General features: G+C 32.9%; 1 protein-coding gene across 1 annotated transcript in view; it reads right to left on the bottom strand.

The window, feature by feature from the left end:
• The window catches only part of CNKSR2 (connector enhancer of kinase suppressor of Ras 2), a 338457-nt gene that overhangs the window by 142583 nt on the left and 171615 nt on the right, over window positions 1-24259 (bottom strand). Inside the window, exons 7-9 of the mRNA XM_044669208.1 lie at window positions 14139-14258; window positions 10230-10289; window positions 5864-5932 (exon numbers count right to left, since the gene is read on the bottom strand). Coding sequence (XP_044525143.1) covers window positions 5864-5932; window positions 10230-10289; window positions 14139-14258 — 249 coding nt within the window. The remainder of the gene's footprint in view (window positions 1-5863; window positions 5933-10229; window positions 10290-14138; window positions 14259-24259) is intronic.

The following is a 24259-nucleotide window of genomic DNA, read 5'->3' as shown; positions in this document are numbered from 1 at the left end:
GTGAATTACAAAGCAATGGTACCTTTGTTAAAGAAAATATAAAACAAAGATGCACTTTGCTAGAGTCACAGAATGTAGTAACATTCAAAGAATTATGGTAAAACTGCAAACACTTTCACAGTTTAAAATGATTTCCTCACATCTTCAGTCAGCCTGGAGATGAAGATGAAGATGAAGATAAATTGTCATACCCAATTTACCACGTCTTTAATTTTTTTCTTAAAAGAAAAAATCCATGACCTGGCTTGTAAGAAAGGATTCTGGGAAAAAGAGAGAAAAAATGTCAGGGGTAATGTGTGACTTACTACCTTGTATAAAACGTCCCCTTACGAAAATAGTTCCAGTGATCATGTTGATGGACAGAAATAGATGTTTGAATCATAGGTAACTAGAAAGAACTAGATGTCCATTGTCATTGATTATAGAATTTACTTCTCTTTTATAATGCTCTAAATAAATTTACTTTTAAATCAATAATTTTTCATTTTTCCTTGCAGATAGTGATAACTATCTAGAATTGCCCACTCTTCCTATCTTCTGTCCTAAGTGTGTTACTCCCTTAGGGACTGGTCTTTATCTCTCTCTTTCTCTTTTGGAGTAGGGCAATTTTGGAAGTATAGACATAACTGCATCTTTTTTTTTTTTTATAAATTGGAATGTACATAGTCCTTAGGATCTAGGGCAACATTTAAAAGAAGTAATTTCTCATATCTGGAAACCTTTCCAATAAAATCACTATGCTAGATTATAAAATTCACTTCAAATATTAGAATGCATGCTATAATATATTTTTATACAAACTATTTTATTACATTGGGATAATCAGAGCATACTGCGTATTGGTTCCAAGGCAGAAGGGCAGCAATGGCTAGGCAATGGTGGTAAGTGACCTTCCCAGGGTTACACAGCTAGGAAGTGCCTGAGGCCATATTTGAGCCTAGGGACTCCCATGTGTAGGCCTTGTTCTTAAACCATTGAACCACCTAGCTGCCCCTGAGTGGTCATTTAAAAAAAAAACAGTTCTAATTTATGTCATGAGTATATGATTTAACATGTTATGTAATTCATAAACTAAAAGAACTATTTAAAAAAAGTAATATGCATTATACTCTGGTGATCCTAACATAAGGATTGGACATACTAGTGGTAATTCATATTAATGTTTCATGAGTAACTATGAACACATTAAAAGTTAAAGAGTTGCATATAGTCTAAACAGTTATTAAGAGATTAATATTAGGCATTCACATCTTTGCGGCCTTTAGTCACCAGGAATTCCTTCTGTTTCTAAAGTAGCTCATTGGAAGGATTTCATCTAATAATCTTAAAGCAACTGAATCATACAGTAATGTGGATGATGAGATGAAAGGGATAGATAGGATCTCTGAGCCAGTGTAATTGTATTAAAGCATATGTCAGATTCCAGTCCGAAAAAATTACTCCTTTTTATATATCTATAGAGATACTATGTTAAATGTAAACTATTATTTAAAGAAGAATGCCTGTGACTTTAAAAAACCTCTATCAGATATTAATCATCTCAAGGAATTTGAAAGCAATTTGCAGTTAGTGGAGTTGAAATAATTAGCCAAGAAGAAACTGCACTTATTGCCCTACTGCCTAACATGAGTCTCTGTTCAGACTCCTGTTATCCTCATTTCCCTCCTTATCAACTAACTCCTGTTGCTAATCTTTAAAGGAGCTGGGCAAATGGGAATGAAAGAGAAGAAACTGAACTTTCTTCCCAATTAGCTAATGACATACTGTATAGTCTGTGTGCTATTGCCATGTTCTTAATTATCTGTTCTCAGTTTGTTGGGAGCCAAGGATTGTTAATCCTTGATAAAAGCACTGGTTCTTCAACTAGAGAAGTCATCTGGATGCTTATATAAATACATACATACACATACATATATATTATATATACATACATATATACTATTAGAACTCAGTAATGTAAAAAGACAATTTTCAAAACTTGTGATTTAGTTAAGAAAGTATATGAACAGAATTCACAGTTCAAAAAAACATAAAAATTAATGGCAATAACAACTAGGAAAGTTATTGACTCTTGCTTTCAGAATATTTCCCAAACAATTACATTATCTATAAATGATCTTTTCAATTAAATAACCTCTGAAAGTTCAAATAGAGCAGATGATCCAAACTATGGGGTAGTGATAGCTTCCTACAGCAGAAGACTGAGTGGTCAAAGTTTTAGGAATGCCAGTGCTGCATAGGAACTAAATCTTCTTGTCAGATGTAGGATGTGGTTCTCATCTCCTTGGATTGGTTATTTACACATCCTTTTTCTTCTTCTTTTTCTTCTTCTCTTTCTTCCTCTTCCTGAGGCAGTAACAGCATCCTATGTGTGTTTAACTTTGCTGTTTTGAAAACTCAAAAGTCACATTTAATTAAAAAAAAGAAATATTAAAAAAGACTTAAATTTTATGGTTTCATTTCCAAGAAGAAAATGAAAAAAAAGAAACTAAAATTAGAACCAAACAATTCAGCTCGACAACTTCAAGTCAGTCTTCTAGCAAGTCCAAAATCTAATTTTAAATTATTCTATGGCTCATACAACTTTCCAAGACTTTTGGGTGAAACATTATTATGTCATCCCTTTATAGTGTATTTAAAAGATGAAAAGATCCCATATTTTATAGTGAATTAGCATCTATAAGGGCTTTTTTAAACTGAAGATTTTACATTTCTCCCTTTAAAGTTAGAATGTAATAATAATGACCAGATGTTAATATTATGTGCAATGGATTAATGGATATAAGGAACTAGGATTAAATGTGCATTTCAATTTTAAGATTTTAATTTAACATAAGCATCTTATCCAAGCATAGAGCCAACTCTATTATCCATTAGAAAGAGACAAAGAAATAGAAAGGTTAATTGTAAAACTTAATTTAACAACTTCATTTTAACCAAATGTCTCAACCACATCTTTTATCAGAGCTGCAACAGTATCCAAATCAGTTTTTAAAAATTTCACTTTCTCTTTGTTCTTGCACAGTGCAGGTTTATAAAAATAAAAAATAAGCAGTCATCCAACAATTTAATTCTTTATATTATTAAGCATCTATTATGTGAGAGTGCTGTGTAGGGAGAGAAAAATAAAGGAAGACAAAGTCCCTGCTCTCATGGAGCTTACAGTCTAGAATTAAGATGGCAAAGGGATAGTCAGGGAATTTGAATAACATACTCTATAAATGTGAAATTTAGCTATATATAAGTTGGAAAATGAACATTATTGCCTTTCTGACTCAACTTAGATTAGTTACAGTAATTAAGATTAAGAAATGTATTGATTTATACACTGTGCCTATATCCAAAGAATTCCATACATTTTACATATGTGTATTTTTGCTCTGTGATGGCTTTCCCAAGCAGTTTCCTAAGCACAATATACAATATCTGAATCTGTCCTCAGTGAGGCTGAGATTAGGGGTGATGAGTAGTGACAGGTAAAGAACTTCTAGCAGGGATTTTCCTACTAGAATCAAGAAACAAGTGGCAACATAATTAATCACGTCAAAGTCTTTTCTAGATTGTGCAATGAAAAGGTTAGAATTTGAGTCACAGAATCTGAGTTCAAATCCAAGGTCTGCCACTTATTTATCTATGTGACCTTGAGCAAGATGCTTAACTTCTCTGGGTCTCAGTTTCCTCATCTGCTAAATGAGGATATTGGAATTAAGTGCTATGTAATCTCCCTCCTGGCTCCAAGGCTATTGATAGTTTCCTCAGTTAAATTCATTTCCAGTTTCCATTTAATTTTTTATCCTCTTTTGCTTTTCTAAGGACTCTCTGTTTTTACCTGCCTTCCCAGTTTATCTTTTCTTGATTTATCAATTATCCTTATTCCCTCAACAGGGGTAAGGTGTCACCTGAGGAAACTGTGGCCAAGAAAGGTTTAATTACTTATTTAATTAGCTATTATCAATCCATTAGAGTCAGGACTGGAACCCAAATCTCCTGACCTTGAGAAAATATCCTATAGATTATTCTTTCTGCTTCTTATTATATGCAAACATTCACAAACATATTGTAAAAAAGGTATATTAAAATCTAATCTTCATTGAATTATTTACAAGTGGCTAATCCACATTGATTTTCCTAATTAACTCATAGCTGCTACTGAAAACCTCATATATTTGATAATATAGTATACTTTTATTTTCACTGAATTTTATGCACAACAATAATCACAGCCTTCAAAAGCAATGCAAACATTATTCCTCATCATTACTTTCTGTCCTCCTGAATTCCACTAACTACACTCACACATTGGAAATATCAAATAAGAGTTTATACTTGTTAAAAAATAAATTCAAATAAGAAAAGGGTATGGACTTCTTAAGTAGCCAAGGCAGAAAATCACTCAAGAAGAGACTTCCCCCTTCCTCCCGCTCATGACCACATTCTGAAGAAGATACCATGAACTTCTACATGGTTTGACTGAGGAGTAATTTTCAAAATAGTGGCTACCTCCCTGAAGACTAGCTCTTGACACTTTATTGGAAAAGCTATTTTCTACCCCCACTGATCCATGCATTCACATCCACAATGCAGAAGGTATGATGCTCCGGTCTGTGTACATACTTTCTATATTATTGAGTGAGACAGTTTTCCAGCCACTGAAAAAATTTCAATTTCCATGTGAAAGGCTTTGTCTGTCAGCAATCTTCTGTGCTATTCAGTCCCCTCCTCACACCCACAGACTTCACTTTTTAAGCTTTTATTAACTTTTACTGTACTTGGATAATGAGCACATCAAAGAAAATACCATGACTTTAATTATTAGTGTCTAGGTGCCTTTGCAACATCTCATCGACTCTCAGTTTCTCAAGTGAAAGCTAAATGGGTTGGTTCATCCAGGAGATATGAACTACTGAAAAATATTAACTATGCCTCAGACTGTTTTTACAATATGGTGATTAAAAGTTTCCCAGTCCTCCAAATGAGTTTTTCTTCCAGAATATTTCTGATACCAACATTATGCTCAATATCAAAAGATGTGATTGTATATTAGGATAACCTTCAACGAGCTGATTGACTTGATAAATGGAATTCTTGTAGAAGGTATACATTTTACAAATGAGGATTATTGAATTAATACTCGAGGGTTTTAAATTTTGCTTCTTGTAGTTGGCTTTTTGCTGTTCCTCATTTTGAGATGTGCTCATTTTTTTAGAAACAGCGAACTTACTGATATTCCAAATGGAAAGGGTCTATAATTATCAAGAATTACAATTTTAAAATTTTCTAAAAATTAAATATTAGAACACCCTGAGAAAATATTTTTGAATAGCACTAGTGTACATATATAAATAAACTATGGAAGCCCATTAAAAACCACAATTAGTGAGTTAATGCTAATGCAAGACTTCATAGGATTAATGCTTTTATATAGCAAAACATGCTATATAAAATGCTATTATTATAATGCTATTGTAAACCATGTCTACATTTTCTGTATCATCATTTAGTTACCAAAAGGTCAGGATAAAGGTCAGCCATAGTATGAAACAAACAATAGTATGTCATCCTATTTTGATTTCTTTTGCAATTGTGATTACCCTGTTTCATTATAATTTAAAGACTGTATGTTCTAGTTCATACCAGAGAATTAACAAGTCTAATTACAAATACTATAATTTTTTCATAGTTTTGTGGTTCATGCTTGGTACATCATCAAACAGTTTAGAAGAATAAAGTAGTTATCCACCTCTAATGTAGGTTACTTGATTTTTTTTTTTTGCTTATGGGCTCATTGTACTCTCATTCCTTCATGTTTTATCAAATAGTAAAACCATTTTCCCCCACTGACACTTAATGTAATCATACATACCACAGTTTGGTGATTGACTTGAATCACTTCATCGCCAGCATGGATTTTCTTGCACCGATCTGCAGGTGACTAAATTAAAAATAAAAGAAATGATAACATGATTCTAATTGAATGTTATTTTTCCCAATGAAAAAAACACTTCTTTTTCTTTTTTTTGGAGGATATGGGAGACTTGTGACTTCCCTGAAGAACCCCTTCTTTCACTCTGAATTATCACCTCTTCTGTATCATATAGTCTTAGAAAGTTGTCTGGGGCAATTCGGTTCAGTTACTTGTGTAGGCTTATATAGACAGTATGTGTCAGAGGCTAGACTTAAAACCAAGACTTGAAACCTCATAGCCACATCTCTATTCACTACATCCTTTTCTTCTTGCCAAAAGAATGAAAATAAACCTCTCTTTTCACTAATTAGACTATATAAACATAGCTATACTAACCTTTAAAAATTATTTTATTGCCTATTTCTACTCTAAGCAAAGTATTCACTTTGTACTGCTGACAGGAAGCAAAAATGCCAAATGAGGAGTATTTGTTATCAAAGATAATCAAATTTCTTAGTGTTCTTTTCTAGTATAAAAATGGTTATCAGTATTATTATTTGAAAATTTTACAAATTCAACATTCCAAGGTTCTACAGCAAAAGTATAATATAAATCTATTTCAAAACAGTCTTTTATATTCTTTGAAACTTGTTATTTAGCATAAATAATTCAAGTGAATTTCATCAAATCAGTATTTTCAAAGGTACCTACATGCATGAGCAGAACCCAGGCTTTGGAGATGAGATAATTAAATTACTAACTTATTGCATCATTAATAACACCAGTACTGAAAAACCTAGTGGAAATAAATTAAAAATGAAGAGACAGGCTTAGATCCCTACCTTTGAGATGAGCTCAAAGCTAAACTTTGTATTGTACAATATTTTCTTCCTAAATGTCTAATTACAAGTTATATTATTCCTTAAACCTTTTATGTTTTTAATATATTAGCAAACAAAACAGAATTAAAATAACATTTCCACTAGATTCAGCAATCTCTTACCTTTCCTCCCTATTCTTAGGTGTAGTAAGAAAAAGAAGACTAATAACTAACAAATTTATTGAGCAGGGGTTCTTGTCCTATTTCATTTTATGAACACCTTTGGAAGTATGGGATCATGTCAGAATAATATTTGTTACCTTCATTCATGATTGAAGGAAATATTAAAGTTTAGTTAGAGATTATTGGGAAAAGATATACTTTTTTTCATTGTTTTGTGTGATCCCTTCTCTGGAAAATAAACATAAAAATAAATGCAGAATTTAGTACATGAACTTTGTAATCTTGTAAACTCAGTGGATTGAGATAGATCTACAGAGTTCTAGTCTCATCCATAACTTTGAGGTTATTTGATATTAACTGGGTAACAGATATTAAAATGTGGTTTTTTATATTGTTGTGATACTTAAAAAAATATATATATATCCTTATTTTCCACTTTAGAATCAAAATTGTGTATTGGTTCCAAGGCAGAAGCATGATAAGAACTAGGCAGTGGGAGATAAATGACTTGCCTAAGATCACACTGCAGGGAAGTATCTGAGGCTAGATTTGAACTCAGGACCTCTGGTGTCTAGATCTAGCTCTCAGTCAACTGAGCCACCTATCTGCCCCTTATTGTTTGGATTCTTTGATATTTATATACTTTAATTTGCATAAGAAAATGTCAGTATCCACTATCTCAAATACCTTCAAGGAACAATGTTGGTAGCATTATTCATTAGAGTATTTTAAAAATGTATGACTGCTTCATATTTAACATTAAAGAAGTAGGTGACTTAGTGGATAAGTGATTGGTCTCAGGGTCAAGGAAACTTTGGTTCAAGTCTTATCTCTGAAAGACACTGGTTAAGTGACCAATTATAAATCATACAACCTGTAGGGCTCCAGTCAATTCTTCATGACTGAACTTCCAAAGAACTACCTCCCCCTTAGTTGGGGAGGGTATCTTCATAACAGGAAGTTCACCACATAGTCAAAAAAGTCATTACTACTTGAAAAACAAAGTGCTAATCAATGTATAATATTTAGACATTTTCCCTCTTCAGATTAGCTCAATAGGTCTTAACTTGGGCTCACTGAAATCATAAAATGTTTTAATAACTATTTCAATATCATTGCTTTCTTTGTAATCTTGTGTATTTTATTTTATTCATTTAAAAACATTCTCATAAGAGGTCCATAGGCTTCTCTAGACTGCCCATATCATTTAAAATGGTTAAGAACTCCTTGCTATAGATAAGCAAGGTTTTAGAATGGAAGTTCTTCACCTAGGCACAGAGACCTAATGATCACGGAGAGATTTCTGGGAAGAGTAACCCATCAATTGGAAGGGAAAATCTCCACAAATTAATTTTCATTGATCTCTAATTGAAAATTTCCATTTCCTTCAATTATTTAAACACATCATTTTGTGAAGGAACCAATAGACTTCATCAAATTGCCAAAGGGATCCATGACACAAATTAGCTTAATAAGTCTTTATGAAATAAAAATAAAAAATACAGAGAATATTGTGAGTAGAGGTGAGTGATTGCTATAACTTAAAAAAATTAATACTTATTAAAAGACATGTTAGTGTGAGATATCTTTTGAAGTCTCTAGTTATCTGTTTCAACCTCCAAAGAAAGCAATTTTAATTCATCAAATATCATGAATAAGTATCATGAAATTCCCTGTAAGTTATTTACCTTGTATATGAGACCTTATTAAAATTTTTTTGATCTTGAAATATTCATATTGTTTATTTACAAAGTAATTTCACCTAAAAGATGATCTCAACTTTCTGGAGGGTAAGAGACAAGTTGCTTTGAGGAGTTAGCTTTGCAAAATTAAATTTTCAAGGAGAGATGACACAACTCTGAAAAAGTTGGTACAACTATTCAACTAATGGGAGACTGAGTTTTATGTTGGTTCCTTTGCTAATATCTCTTGTAAGGAGGCTTTCCTTTAAGGAAAATAAAAACTGAAAGGAACAAAAAAAATTAAACAAATGATCTGAGCTGTAACAGCAAAAACCAACTCTACCCCCAGAAATGGGGGTGTGGTGATGGTGGAAAGGTCCTGTCAAAGGATAGAACCAATGTATTAAAGTGAATGAATGAATGCAAATGAATGTCTTAAGCTACCAAGAAGTCATTACATTTTCTGTAAAGCAATATGATTTATTTCCAAATTGGGAGAGCAAGGAGGTGGGAACTATCCAGTAAGGGGCAATACATACCTTCGTGACATCACACACACACACACAAACACCCTCCCCACACACAACAGAAGAGGCACTGCAGAATCAGAATAGACAGGAGTAGAAACTGAAATATCTTCCCCAAAATGTCCATGTTTAACTAGAAGGGTGTTATATTGCACAAATTGCTTTAAAAAATAAAATAGTTAGCTTTCTTCTCATGAGACATATCAATCAGTGTTACAAAATTAAAACCAAATCTTGAAGATATGAACATAATTAAACTGCTCTAAAACCATATTATATATTGTATGAATAAGAAATGGGAAATGTAAAAAAATCATATATAAAATATAAAACATATGAAAATTAATATAATACATCAAAATCTTATGAGACTATAACTCAAAATAATAAAATCTGGAAAATGTTGAGGAAATAACTAACCTGAGATCTTAATATGTATGTCTTAATATGGCTGCATAAATATTTTTAGTGATTTAGTAAAATTTTAAGGGAAAAATAAAAACTTAACTTTAAAAGAAAACTCTTTATTATAAAGGGAGGAAATGGAATGAAGTAAAAAAATGTACCTCAGTAGGTGCATCACCCCACTGACACTGATATTACAAGGATATAGAAAATAATATATGAATATTTTTAACAAAGTTTACTCTGAAATTTCCATTTGACCTCTAGTTACTGATTCACTTCTACTATGTACTGTCACTTATTTTCTTGCACTTATATTCAGATGTTTGAGTTACCTGATATTTTTTCTTGCATAAATTGTCTTATCACAGTATTAATACATTTTATAGAATTAAAAATCAGAAATTGTTATTGTCATTTTCTAAGTCATACTAATCTATAACACATATCAAAGCCAAGTCACACCATGGAAGAAATGTATTTGCTTCGATTTAAATAAATTACAGGGCTAGATTGGGATGAAAAATAGTTGAACTGGGACTAACATCAATTACCTGGGACTAACATCAATTCAGTAAAACATTTTTTGGTTTACTTAATCTATTCTATTATTTAAAAGCTGGCTCCAGTTCATAGCAATTTATTTAATAACAGAAAAGAAAAAAAAAGAAATGTTTCTGGGCCTGGACAAATTATACAATACTTACATTTTCAGTGGTTCCAGTAATTACATGGAGGCCATCATATGTTGATTTAATGTACATTCCCTAAAGAAAAAAACATCATCAGAAACCCTTTTTGAAGTATTTGGAAAATGCCCATGCAAAACATAACTTCACATATGAAAAAAATCAGTAACATAATAAAAATTGTCACCTGCCTTATTGATTCCACATGAGTATTATTAAAATGATGAAGGAACCCTGTTTATGCATTCTCAGATCTCTAGAATTCATTAGAATGAATGAGAGAAGACTCCATGTTAGCAGAGATAGCCACTTGACTTAAATTTCATTTGTTATAAATTACTTTTTTTATGGTAGAATTAGAAGGTTATCACCACATGGGTTTTCAAAAACCAACAGGGTCATATATTTCTGTAGGAAGAAAGCTAATTACTTAATAAGGAGATGAATATCTGTCTTATTTACAAATATATTCATATACTTTGGCAAAGTAAATGAGACAATGGGAGTTGCTAAAAGCTATTTACTTATCAACTTGGTATACCAGGGAAGTCAGTTATAGAATCTTACAGGAATGCTCCCTGTAAGCAACAGTTCTTGCTCCCTAGTGATGCTTTAATAGTAGTTAGCGAGAGATAAATGGGTACTTCAAGGACCCGTAGACATACCATTTACTTCTTTTTTCCATTTTCCCCCTTCTGTCATATTGTTGCATCTCCATATAACAAATGTCATTCATAAATTTTTTAATAAATCTCCAAAAAAGTGCGATTCCAGTGAATGATGATGGCATCGAAAGGATCTTAGGTTCTCAAAGGCTGTAGCCAAAAGAACTCAAGCTCATGAAACTCTTGCAAAGATCTCAAGATTTTAGGTAAAGCCCCTGGAGGCTGAGTTCTAAAAAGAATTTCAATCTATTAGTTGAGGGACAGCTTAGCTATGGTGAAGTGGGTCATTAGCAGACTGTCTGGAAGATGATGGTTTCTGTCAGTCATAGAAACTTTTGAAGAACATATGCTAAGTCATAGAGAAGCTGCAATCTGTACTGGTGAAGGGATTATCCAGACCAATGAGTGATAATATACAATTTTATCTAATAAAAGCCAGAAGGTGAAATTCCACTGATGATAGGTGAAGAAATTTGATTAAGATTCGGTTTGAAATGAAACTATAGTGTATAACAAAAACAACATTGGAAAGATGAGTCCAAAAGATTTTATAGAAAATTAACTTTGTAAGGAACTTGTTAGGAAAAGATAAAATTAAAAAGTACAGCTGATAATGAAATCTTTTAAAGATATATTGAGGTTATTAACATTTGAAATGTGGAAAGAAGGAACACATGATTTGCTTCTTTTCACATTTTAATTAAGTATTCTCATTTTAAATTATTTTAATTATCAGGGTTATTAAAGGTTTATTAGAAAAAGAAAGAATAGTTTTTTCTTCCAGTGGAGATCTCATTACTTGAAATTAATTTCTTCTTAAAGAAATGCCATATGATTCCTACATAAATAAACTGATTATACTTCTAGTCACTTATAAATAATAAAGAATCTTCAAGAATACTTAAAAACTGACAGAAAAGGAACAATTTTTCAATAAAAGTTATGTATTTAGTTATTCTGAAAAAAGCAAATAATAACAAATACATATTTTCAAATCTCTAAAACGAAAGATAGTTTTAACTCCCCTTGACCTGTGATTTCATCTGATTAGGAGTTCCAGATGAGAGCTCCTCTCTTATCAATGAAGGTCAGTCCCTTCTATTTTGTTAGTTATAGTTATTTCAGTCATTTTCAGTTTTCATGACTCCATTTGGGGTTTTCTTGGCAAAGATATGGGAGTGGCTTGCTATTTCTTTCTTCAGCTTTTTTTGCAGATTAGGAAACTGAGGCAGTTAAGTGACTTGCCCAGGATCACATTGCTAGTAAGTGTCTGAAGCTATCTGAATTCAGGAAGATGTCTTCCTAACTCCAGATCCAGCACACTATCCACTGTATCAACTAGCTGCCTAGACCTTCTCTAAGAAATGTCTTTAATAATCTGTTCTACCTACTTTGAATCACCTGAGGCAACTGAGAGATTAAGTGACTTGCCTAGGGCCACTGAGTCAACAAGTGACAAAAGAAAACCTTGAACTCAGGTTCTTTGAACTCTGTCCTTTGTGCTACACTACTGAAAATGCTACAGACTATTTTAAGCTTTGGGATAATATAATGGCTTCTTAAGTCTGCATATTTCCTATTTCTTGAGGGTTTATATTAATTGAAAAGTTAGGAATACAATCACAGTTGTTCAGAGACCCCAGTTGGTAAAATTCCTAACATTAAGGTAGAGGTTCAGTTCTCTGTCTTAATTTAAATTTGTATTCATCACTAGCTAAACTGTGACTTCTTTGGGGTTGAGGAAAAATCCAGGTTACTGGAAACATTTAGGTAAAAAACGTTAGCAGAGTATATTCCAGTGTCTATTAATAAATAGGTACCAAGAGGAGAAAGCTGGGAGAGAGATATTTTTTTTCTTGAAACTATTCTCAGTCCTTGAAGATATGAATATAACTGTGGCTTGAGCCTGAGGGTTCGGTGGCAAGGTGCCTGTAAGGACTGATGACCTTCCTCAATCCCTCCATTCTCTGTCACAGTAAATTCTACTGTTTCTTTTTCTCTTTGTCTGTAGCCTCAGTGTTACTGATTTTTTCCAGCTCAATTCCTGCTCCTGTACTCCAAATTAAATATTTCCCCCCACTAAGTTATGATTCCAAATTAACCTGTTGCTTTTATATACATTTGTCAAAGCATGACCAAATCCCTGAACCCATCTAGACAAACTTCCTACTATAGTGAGAGATTTTTCCAGAACTTGTTCAAATCTAGTTTACAAATCTTAATCCAGTCAAAATATGCTATCATTTGACAAAGACATTAAGTCAAGATCAATCAACTCTCACATTAAATATAATTATTTTGTGATTCTAGACCTTTAAAACCCTACAACTGTAATAAAAAAGAACATTCTGATGATATTAGAGAGCTGCTAAAAGAAACTTTTTAATAACAAGTCTGTCTATGCTAGGGAACTGAAGATGTTTCATTTGGAGAAGAGAAGACTCAGGAGACAGGATAGAGGTCTTTAAATATGTGATGAAAGATTGATTAACTTGGTCTTTTTGGCATTAGAGAGAAGAACCAAGAGAAATAAACGAAGGTTCCTGTCAGTTCAATTGATGGGGTGGGGGATCAACCTAAGAGACAATGAGACCAGAATAAGGAGAATCTCAGTGTTCTGTTAGTTTTACGGAGGAAATTTAGGCTTGATTTAAGGATATTCTTCTTTAAGTTAGAGCTATTTAAAATAGAATAGGCTGTCTTGGGAGGAAGTGGTTTTCTCTCTTCTCATGCAGAGACTAGTTATCCTCATTGTTTCAGTTAGAGTAGATATTCTTTTTCAGGTAGCTATTGAAGTAGATGGCTGAGTGTTAGTTGCCTTGGGAATCCGCATATAATTATCAGTCCAGAAAGTGGTTTGGGTATTAAAGGATGCTGGTTTAATTTTGTTTATCTTCATGGAGTAGAATAGACTAGTTAAAAATAAAACAAACATACTCATATGGATTAATACTATTTTTGTACTTACATATAAGCTTCCATTTGCCCAAATCCAGAGATCTTTTCTGATGTGAGAACAATGTGAAATGGCCAATTTTTTCCAAACTTTTTTTTATACCAAACATTTCCCCAGCACTTAGCACAGTGCCTGGCCTGACTGATTGGCAAACTGGGGAAATCAAAAAATCACTAGGTCAATCATCATCTTCTGAGACTGTCACATTAAACTATTGTTAGCTACACTATTGTTGTTCTATTCCTCTTATAAATTACCAAACTGCTTAAGGAGGATTCGTTTTTCTAACAATTGCGTACTTCTTACCAGCCCTTCACTTGGCTTGATGTTTGCTAGCTGGATCACTTCCAGGTGAGCAGACTGTGAAACCAAGGGATCAGATGAAAGGGAGATAATGTGATCACAGACTCCAGAGAGAGTTTTACACTGGAAGCGAAAAGAAAGATTAGGATAAATATCTAAAATAAATGATAAAACATATCAAATAACTGCTTACCAAGTTGATTTTTTTCAAGAAAAAAACAGAAGCATCAAAAAAGATAGCAAATATCATAAATCCATCTTTCAAAGTCAAATTGTTTATGTACAAAGTTATTCAGGGAGTATTGACTGTACATTATATTGTTGTATAATATAGGGTAGCATTAAAGAGGACTATGGCAGTTTTACTAAATAAACTCAACTGTTTAGCTAGTTATTTTCTCTGGTTAGAAGGCAGTCAAAATGCTGTCTTCTAAGAACTTCCTCTCTAATATTTCTTTATAACCCTTGCAAAATAAATTTATTGACCTCAAAAACCAATGCCAATTTTACTACGATGTTCAATAATCTCTATCTTGTTCCCTTTGAACAGGACAATTACTAGGAATTTTTGTATAAGGATAAACATAGATAATAATAATAATAAATGTCTAAAGTATGTACAACTGCATAATATAGGCTATGAAGATTTAGTATCCTCTGAGCCAGTATGATGTGAGACTTACCAAATCTAGTAAATGTCTGAGGCTAGATTTGAATCGAGGTGCTCCTGCCTTAAGGATCAACATATTATTTATGCCACCTAGTGCATCTAGACAACTAAGCGAAATAAAGGAGTTCTATGTGGAAGAAAGGACTTCTGAAAGCAGAGTCACTTTTATAACAATATTATAATTGGTACTTAGGGGAAATTTTCAGTTCTTCCTATTGGTAGTTTCCTGGTCTTATGCCTACTAGCAAATTCCTAATTCCTTTAATTCATCTGATTCAGAAATACATTTTACCTAGAAGAAAACTTTAACCTCATACCTTCCTTTACTCCCACCCTTATTTAGGTTAGTCCTACCCCTCTCCAGTTCCTATCATTTCTGCTTCTCTCCTATTCCACTTTGCCCTTTAGAACATTAACTCTGTTTTTTGTGGCAACACTTGACATACAAAATTAATTGATGAAAAAAATTATTGACAGAAAATGCAATTGTTTATTCCAGCTTCACTACCAAGCTAAATCTTGTTCTATCATCTCTTCTCTAAAGACTAAACTGAGTCATTGAAATTAATTTGAATTTGCTGACCTTAATATTTTCTTTTATGTTATTGTAGTCATTATATATAGTGTTTTCTTGGTTCTACTAACTTCATTTTGCATCAGTTCAAAATATCTTCCTAAATAAATAAATCTTCTCTAAATCCCTTCTATCTGCTTTCTTTTACTATGTAATAGCACTCCTTAAATTCATATGATTTCTTCAGCTATTCTATAATTAGCAGGATTATATGATTATATTTTATTTCCTGGCTTTTTGCCACCCCCCAAAAAATCTCCCCTCCTAATTGTTAATTGAATTTTTACTAGAATTCTTTTTTGTACCCTTTTCATTTTTTCACAGTGCTTATTAGATTTCTTCCCAAGACAACACATCTCTGCCACTCCTTTCAGTACTGGCTACTCCTGTTGCCCATACTACTCAACAAAGAGGACAAGGAGGAGGAATCAGCATGCTCCCCTTAACCACCAACATTTCTAAACTATTTCTCTCTGTTACTTCTATTACTTTGAAGTTCATGTCATTTAATTATATCATTCAATCTAAGTTGTTGCTAACCTCCAGTTCACTCTCCTTCTGGATCAACAAGTACAGTCCTTGACACAATCTTCCTTTCCACTTTAGCATCCATCAATGGCAATTTCCAGCTCATAAATTAGCTCCACTTCTATGACTTCCTTATCTACCCTACCTAAGATAAGTTACAAACGAGCTTAACAAATAATAATAATAATGAAAATATTAACAATAAATATAATGATTTATTCATGGATTAAATGTTTTGCAATGAAAAAGAAAAGAAATAATATGGAAATTAATTTTAGCAAAGCATCATCAATTTAAAGAAATATTGTTTTGGTGAATTTTATTCAGTTTGAAAACTTCTAAGTCATAACAGAAAATATTGTACTTTTTAGGTGATAGGTAACAAACAGAATAATTATGGTAGAGTCAGGGACAGCTAGGTGGCTCAGACCTGGAGACAGGAGGTCTTGGGTTCACATCTGGATTCAAATTTTCTTAGCTTTGTGACCCATTGAAAATCATTTTCTCAATTGTCTATCCTTTGTTGCTCTTCTGCCTTGGAACTGATATTTAGTATCAATTCTAGGACAGAAGATAAGAGTTAAAAAATTATAGCAGAGCCTCTTAAGAGAACAGCTCAGAATTCCACTCAAGCTAGGAGAGTATTTCTTCCTTATTTCTGTCTCTTAGAATCCCTAGGTCCTTTAAAATTCAGCTCAGATGCCATCTTTCAGGCTATTAATATCTCCCTCTTCCTATCCTCTGACTAGATTATTTCGCATTTATTTTTTATAGATTTTAGCTATATGTACACATACATATGTACAATGATCCCATACCTATCATAGGAGTTATGTTCCAGAAACCCCTCCTCCATAGGTGAAAATCTGCGAAGTAGTGGTGTTATGTTTATTTTGTTATTTACAAACATTTTAAGGATTTATAAACCCTTTGCACTCTCCTATAAATCTTTTCCACAGGCTTATAAACACTGAGCCAATCAGCACCCAGGATATAGAACACAGAGCTGTGGTTGGTTGCCTTTCATTCCATCAGCCAATAGCATGCCGTGTACAATCTCATGTGGGCAAACTTGCACAAACTGTAGTAGTGTACTACATTTCCATTGTTACGGTATAGTATTCATCTGCAAAATCCCAAGATATAGTAAAAACTCCGTGATACAGAATTAGGTAGATTTTTTTTTAAAAACCCGCAATATAGTGAAGCCACAATAAGTGAACTGTGACATAGTGAGGGATGACTGTACATTCATACATACATAGATACAGTATATATGTATATAGAGTTTTCTTCTATAGAACCTAAGCCCTTTGAGGGCAATGTCTTGTGCTCTGAGACTTTGTATTCCTAGCATTTAGCCCAGTGCTTTGCACAGGGTGGGTGCTTAATAAATGTTTGTTTATTGATTTAGTTCCATTCCATAGCTGAGATGGGGCATTTCCACTGAAGAATGCCTGGAAAGAGATAGAGGCATTTTGAAGGGGCTTTGGGGTGAGAAGTGAAGCAATTCTAAAATAAGTTAGAACTAGAGGTTCCTTGTGGTTGAAAGTAATCTCTTGATCCTATTAGGTTAATATACCAATATTTAAATAGAATGAGGAATGTAAGTGAAGAATCCTGGAACCTGGACAGATGACATTCACATGAAGAATGACTGAGGATCTTTGGCCAAATAACATTAATTGTAAGAAAGGGATTTCCAAGGTAACTAAGAAATTGATCAGAAATAGAAGATGACTGTTTTGGAACAATTTCGATGTCACTTTGTGATCATTTGTCCTAAGAATTTCAAATTCATTAAATGGTGTTAATTGGTGTTATTGTTAACAGATAATAGGAATTTTGCTTAAAAAACAATTCTAATTGATTATCTTTCTTTATCTTGTTTATTCCGAATGTGAGAAATGTTGTAGCTTCTCAGACCTGAGCTGAGATGAAAACCTATGGGTTGAGATTAAATTTTGAATGGCTAATTAAACATTTCATTTTAAAGACAAAAATAAAAGTGATAGTGAATGATGCACATGGAGGTTTAAGTGTTAAATACTGTGACATTCACCTCTTTTAAATTAAAAAAAAAAAGTTCAGCTTGGCCCAGTAAACTTTTACTTTCATATTACTGGTGATACTGATAGATTTAGAATTTGAAGGGGGCATAGTTAATCTAAGAGTTCTTGCAGGCCAATTGTTTGTAATTGTGAGCAGAATATGAGTTAATATGTGTTGCTATTTTGAAACAAACAGCAATGTGCCTTTGGGTCTTAGAGAAAATATCATGATTTACCAGGCCTTGATAATATTTTTTCCTCTATAATCTGCTTTAGTCATATTCTCTTTAGTGTGTCAGGACCAACTTAAGCCACAAAAGGCTGTGGAAATAATAGTTCAAGAAAGAGTAACAAAGATATTTCAGAAGAAAATATCAAATGATGAGAACAATTTAAGCTATTAGGATTGTTTAGTTTTGACAAAAGAATACTCAAGTGTGATTTGATTAAAGTCTGCAAATACATGAATTTGTTTTTTTTTTAGGTCAAGATAAAAATGGATTCTTGAGCTTATCCCAGGATATGATTTCTAGCATAGGGATGGTAAAGTTAAGGGACTCCAGGGTGACAGTTATTAATTTAATTAATGTTCAGTCCAGATACAGTAATAAGTGATATACATTACAGATCTAAAAATGGAGCAGAAAGATTGACAGAATGTGGAGAGGCTGAGCAATCAGGAGTCATAAAAACAAAGAATAAAGAGTAGGTTCATTGGGTGTGAGGAAGCAAAAGAAGGACAGCAGGTTGCCAGTTGGGAGTATAATTTTAAAATTCAAAGCTTTGGGACTGATATAGCTTCAGGTGATAATGAGGCCTAAAATGTCTAGTCATCTTGGTGTCTGGCTAAAGTAGCTTAGAAATGAAATTCAATTTAGCCTACAATTGAGTCTCTGAGCTAAATCAGGATTTTAACTTGGGAACATTTAATCAGCAGTTTGTCTTATCAGTATTTGAAAGTAATAGAAGTACATTTCTTTATAAAATAAGATTTTACTCAGACTTTTTAGATTAAAACTTTCTTCCTAATTAATATTAGATTTAAAGACCAGGAGTTGGAAAGAACCTCAGAGATCATCTACTCCTGAAATCCTCATTTTTCAGCTCACTGAGCATAGAGATACTAAATGACTTGCTCAATATAACTTACTTCTATTTTGTCCCAAGTTTCCTTAAGAAAAAGTGTTGCTTTTTCTTTCTAGAAACAACCAAAAAATAAACTACATATCTGTGGACATCTTTTTCAAGCGTAAGATTTTGTGTCTCTCATTTGAAATTAAATAATGCCTCTTCAATCTGCCATTTCAAAGCAGCCTTTTCTTATAATGCAAAAACTGTAGCAGAGTGCTTGGCACAGCCCAGGTGCTTGATAAATGTTTGTTTAGTGACTGATTAGACTGATACCAATGCATCACTTGGATTGTTTATCTCATAGCTTTTATTCTTGTCACATGGCTGACATATATTCTTAATAAAGTCTTTTACGGCATTTCTTACATTTAATTCACTTTAATCTTTCATGGGCTTTCACCTGTAAGGGTATTCCTTCCATGGTGTGGATTGTCATCGATCAAAATCTTCTCAGTTTATGTGATTCATATTCATGCCCTCTCATAAATTTTCCACAAATTACCCATCTCATATATGTCAGAGGCTTTTTTTCCCTAAGAAATTTCACATATATGACTACTAGGACAGCATTCAGGCTACCTGACATTCTTTGCTATAACCATTACATGGCCCACATGAAATTCATCATTACCAATCTGCTGAATTTTCCCATTCCCTTTTAGAATAATTACAAAATCTGATTATTATTTTAAGATCATAGTTTCCCAAAATTCACACCCATACACATATTTGCATCACAATGAAACCACTAGTATTAAGGCAGGAAGGTTTCATGGAATCAAGTAGATCATCAGAGATGAGCCAGTCCAATCTTATTTAATTCTGGACCAACCCAGCTCATCGTTCTTACATGATACATTTCTAAAATTCATATATCCTAATTGATTAATGCAGTGGTATGTCCATGATCCAGGCAATGACCATTTTCATAATTTTTTTCTTTCCGGTGTGGATGGCTTAAAGCAATCTCTTTTGGATGATAATGGATTTCAGTGAAGAAGTATTATAGTATTTTGGAGTTCATTAGAATTAGTACAATGTTGACCTCAAATAGGAACAACTAGAGATTTGTGACAGGCATGAATCCCTCTTATATTTGTAGGATTTTCTCCAAGATCCTGGCAGACATTTTTTGTGAAATTATATACATTCAATAGTATGCACTATCATCTAAAGACAACCTCTGACTTCTCATCATGGAGAGGAGATACCACTTGGGTTCTGGAGAGCTATGTCAATAGAATGAAAGTTTTGTTCAGTCCTATCAAGATATTAAGGCTTCAAATACAGGCTCCCTAATGAAATGTATTCCTGTCTTCTAAATATTATCCTTTTCTGGTATGGTGAAGTTCTTCAATAGAAAGTTTGGCCTAAGTGAAAAATTAAAATAAAAAATAATATAAACACAACATATCCATAATTCATGAAACCAGTCTAGTAAGGCAGAAAGGGTTCAAAATCTGCATCGGGGAAGGTATATCCATATCATTGTAGTAATGCACTCTCCAAAAAATGAGGCAAAAGATAGTCTTCTTAGACCATATTTGGAATCTTGTATCCAGAATTGGTCAACATTTGAAAATATTGACAAACTTCCTTAGTTAAGAGCATGAGTTCTTAATTTGCCATTCATGATTAAAAATATTTGGATAATTGTATTTCAATATAATGTTTTCTTTATAAATGGCATGTATTTTGTTTATTACATTTGAAAGCATTATTCTGAGTAGGGATATATAGGCTTTACCTTACTGTCAGTGGGGTACATGGCACAAAAAATTAAGAATTATTGGTGATAATATAAAGAGAGAACATTGTACACATTAACAGCTAGTAGTATGCAATGAACAACTATGAATGACTTAGCAATTCTTAGCAATACTATTATCTAAGATAATTCCAAAGGATTCATGAAGAAAAGTGCTATCTCCCTCCAGAGAAAGAACTGATGTAGTCTGAAAGCTGATCAAAGCATACTATTTTTCACTTTATTGTCTTCATTTTTATCTATTTTGTTTTGTGAGTATTCTTCCACAACATGACCAATATGGAAATATGCTTTGTACAACTACACATTTATGTATAACCTATATCAATTTGCTTACCATCTCAAGGCAGGAGGAGAACAGAGAGGAAGGGAGAGAATTTTGAACTCAACATTTTAGAAAATGAAAGTTAAAATTGTTATTCTATGTAATTCTGAAAAAATATTATATTAAAATGGCTGGTATAGAGTTACAGAGCGGATTGTATTTTTTACTCTCCTTGTCTCTCAAATTATAGAACTAGTTGCAAAAAGATACAAGTTGCAGAAGTAGATTCCTGTACAGTATAAAGAGAAACTAACAATTAGTGCCATCTAAAAGGGGAGTAGATTGTCTAAGGAGACAGTTTTCTATCTCAGTGGAGACTGGGGAAGTGGAGGTTGTAAGAACACATGTCAGAGATGTTGAGCACAGGATTTATGCTTTGGATAGGGATTAGCCTACATCAAAGGAGTCAATAATATAGGCCACAACACTCCAGAGTGAAACCCTAACCAAATTAAAATATAATTGGAAAATACTTAACAAAATAAATCAAATTATGATAAAACATAGAAACATTAAAATTTAAAACTAAATCAAAATGCAGCCCACATGATCTTTTATGTACAGATTGTTATTTAACTGTTTTTCAGTTGTGTATGACTTTGTGACCTCATTTTGGGGACTTCTTGGGAAAGAGCCTAGCATAGTTTATCATTTTCTTCTCTGGATCATTTTAAAGATGAGGAAACTGAGGTATCCTGTTTAGAGTCACACACAACTAGTAAATGTCTGAGGTCAGCTTTAAATTCCAGAAGATGAATCTTTCTGTCTTTAGGTCTGGCACTCTATCCACTGTACTACCTAGCTGTCTTATGTATAGACTAATGGCCCCTGTTTCTATTTGAGTTTGATATCACTGACCTAGACCACCTCTAAGGTTCATTTTAATTCTAAAAAACATATCCTAATTGTTATTTTTTCCATCCAAAAATAAAAGTTAGTACAGCAATCAATGTAGTGCAACTGAGCTGTGGAGGTGAAAAAATAGTAACATTGCTTCTTAGTTCATAATATTCTACTGATCATATTCAAGAATTAACTGTTCAAAGCTATTCAGTGTTTCACACTAATTCAGTTCAACAATTCTAGTCTTCTTTGTTTTCTGGCTTAAATTAAAAAAAAAAGACAAAGGTTATCATTATCAGGATTGATATAATTAAAATAATTAAGGCAGCAGCTAGGTGGCTTAATGGATTGAGAGCCAGACCTAGATAGGAAAGGGCACAGGCACTTACTAGCTATGTGACCCTGGGCAAGTCACTTAACCCCCATTGCCTAGTCCTTATTGATCTTCTGCCTTAGAACCAATACGCAGTATTGATCCTAAGTTGGAAGGTAAGGTTTTAAAAAAAATTAAAATACTGAAGGGAGGATGCAAAACTCTGTTCACAGTATTTTTTCAAAGAACAATCACTTAAACAATATACTTGTAGGAAATAAAAACACAAGGAGAGAATGGAAAATATGAATTGTGCAAACATGTTCCATCTGGTTTCAGTTTTAATTCATCAATTCATGTAAGTTGTGTGAAATCATATCTGTCTCACATATTGTAAACCATTATTCAGCATTTCCTCTACTATTTAAAATAAAAATAGGCCTTGGTTGCTCTTCAAAAGGATAATATCAACTCCACAAAAGTAAGACTTTTGCCATATTTCTTCTGTTTAAGTGTGCAAAGAATACTTATATGAAAAAGATTCTTCCAATTCTGCCACATGACAATAAATTGTTTATTCTAAAAAACCTGTACTGGAATAAAAATTTCCTTTAGAAAAAAATGCCCCATGGTTCTTGGTTCTGTGGTCCCAAAGATTTAATTTTCGTGACATTTTTATGCTTCTTTTGTTCACATTTAAATATCTGGTTTTTGCATTTATTAACCTACCTCAGATATTCTCATCATATGAAAGTTTTTATGACTAGAGTGAGTGAAGTTAAGTATTATCGAGGAGTTGGAACTTCCTGGCATTTCATAAATGAAATAGTATCTTGCCAGATTCTATTATTAATATCACCAGAAGAGATATATGAATGACTCTTTATTTTGTATTGACGAGGGATAGAGCTTTATCTATTTCTCCCGGTCCTCAATTCAGAATCTTTATTGAGCAGTAGAAACAAAACACATCATTTTTTTCAATGTTTGTTTAAGCAGAAATCTGTATGCTTTGAGAATGAAGTGATTTGCTGAATAAATATATTGCTCTATTTCTCCAGTGAAGCCCAAGTGCGTGGGTAGAGGGTCAAAACTGCAATTAAAAGCGTAACGCAGTAAAGAGAAATTCTCTTAGGTCTTGTAAATGATTTGTGCTGTGAAAATGAGAGCCATTTTAATATTGTTTTGCCTCATTAAATAGCCTTTAAAAACTAGAACAAGCAAGTTGCATTAGAATTGACTATTGCATTATCATTCATGGACAATGAAGTTATTAACTGAACTTACTAAGATTAACTAACATTTTGTTGTTCAGTCATTTTCTGTCATGCCCAATTCTTTGTGACCTCATTTGGGGTTTTCTTGGCAAAGATCCTGGAGTGGTTTGCCATTTTATTCTTTAGCTTATTTTTTAGATTAGGAAACCGAAGCAAACAAAGTTAAGTTACTTGCCCGATATCACAAATTTAGGAAATGTCTGAGATTAGATTTGAACTCAGGAAGATGAGATTTCTGTCAGGTTGGCACTCTATCCACTGTGCTACCTACCTGTCCTTAACTCATACTAAGATGCTTTAAATAATTAAGTATTGCATTTTCTTAGTCTTGCTGATGCTGGTAAATTTATATTATAAGATTTAAAACTGACCACTTCTAAATTAAAAAAAAAATCCTTACCTTCTGTTATAGAACTGACACTAAGTATTGGTTCCAAGGAGGAAGAGCATTAAAGACCAAGCAATTGTGTAGGGTCACATAGCTAGGAAGTGTCAGAGACCAGATTTGAACCCAGGTCCTCTATCCACTCTGCTACCTAGCTGCCCCTGGCCAATTCTAAATCAATCCCCATATACATCAGTTACCCACTTTCATTCTTTGTTTTTTTTTTTTTGATAGTCAAACTACCTCGTAAGGAGCAAAC

Source organism: Gracilinanus agilis, chromosome 3 (genome assembly GCF_016433145.1).
Source record: "Gracilinanus agilis isolate LMUSP501 chromosome 3, AgileGrace, whole genome shotgun sequence".
In the NCBI taxonomy this organism is placed as follows: Eukaryota; Metazoa; Chordata; class Mammalia; order Didelphimorphia; family Didelphidae; genus Gracilinanus; species Gracilinanus agilis.
This window is presented reverse-complemented; position numbering and strand designations above follow the sequence as displayed.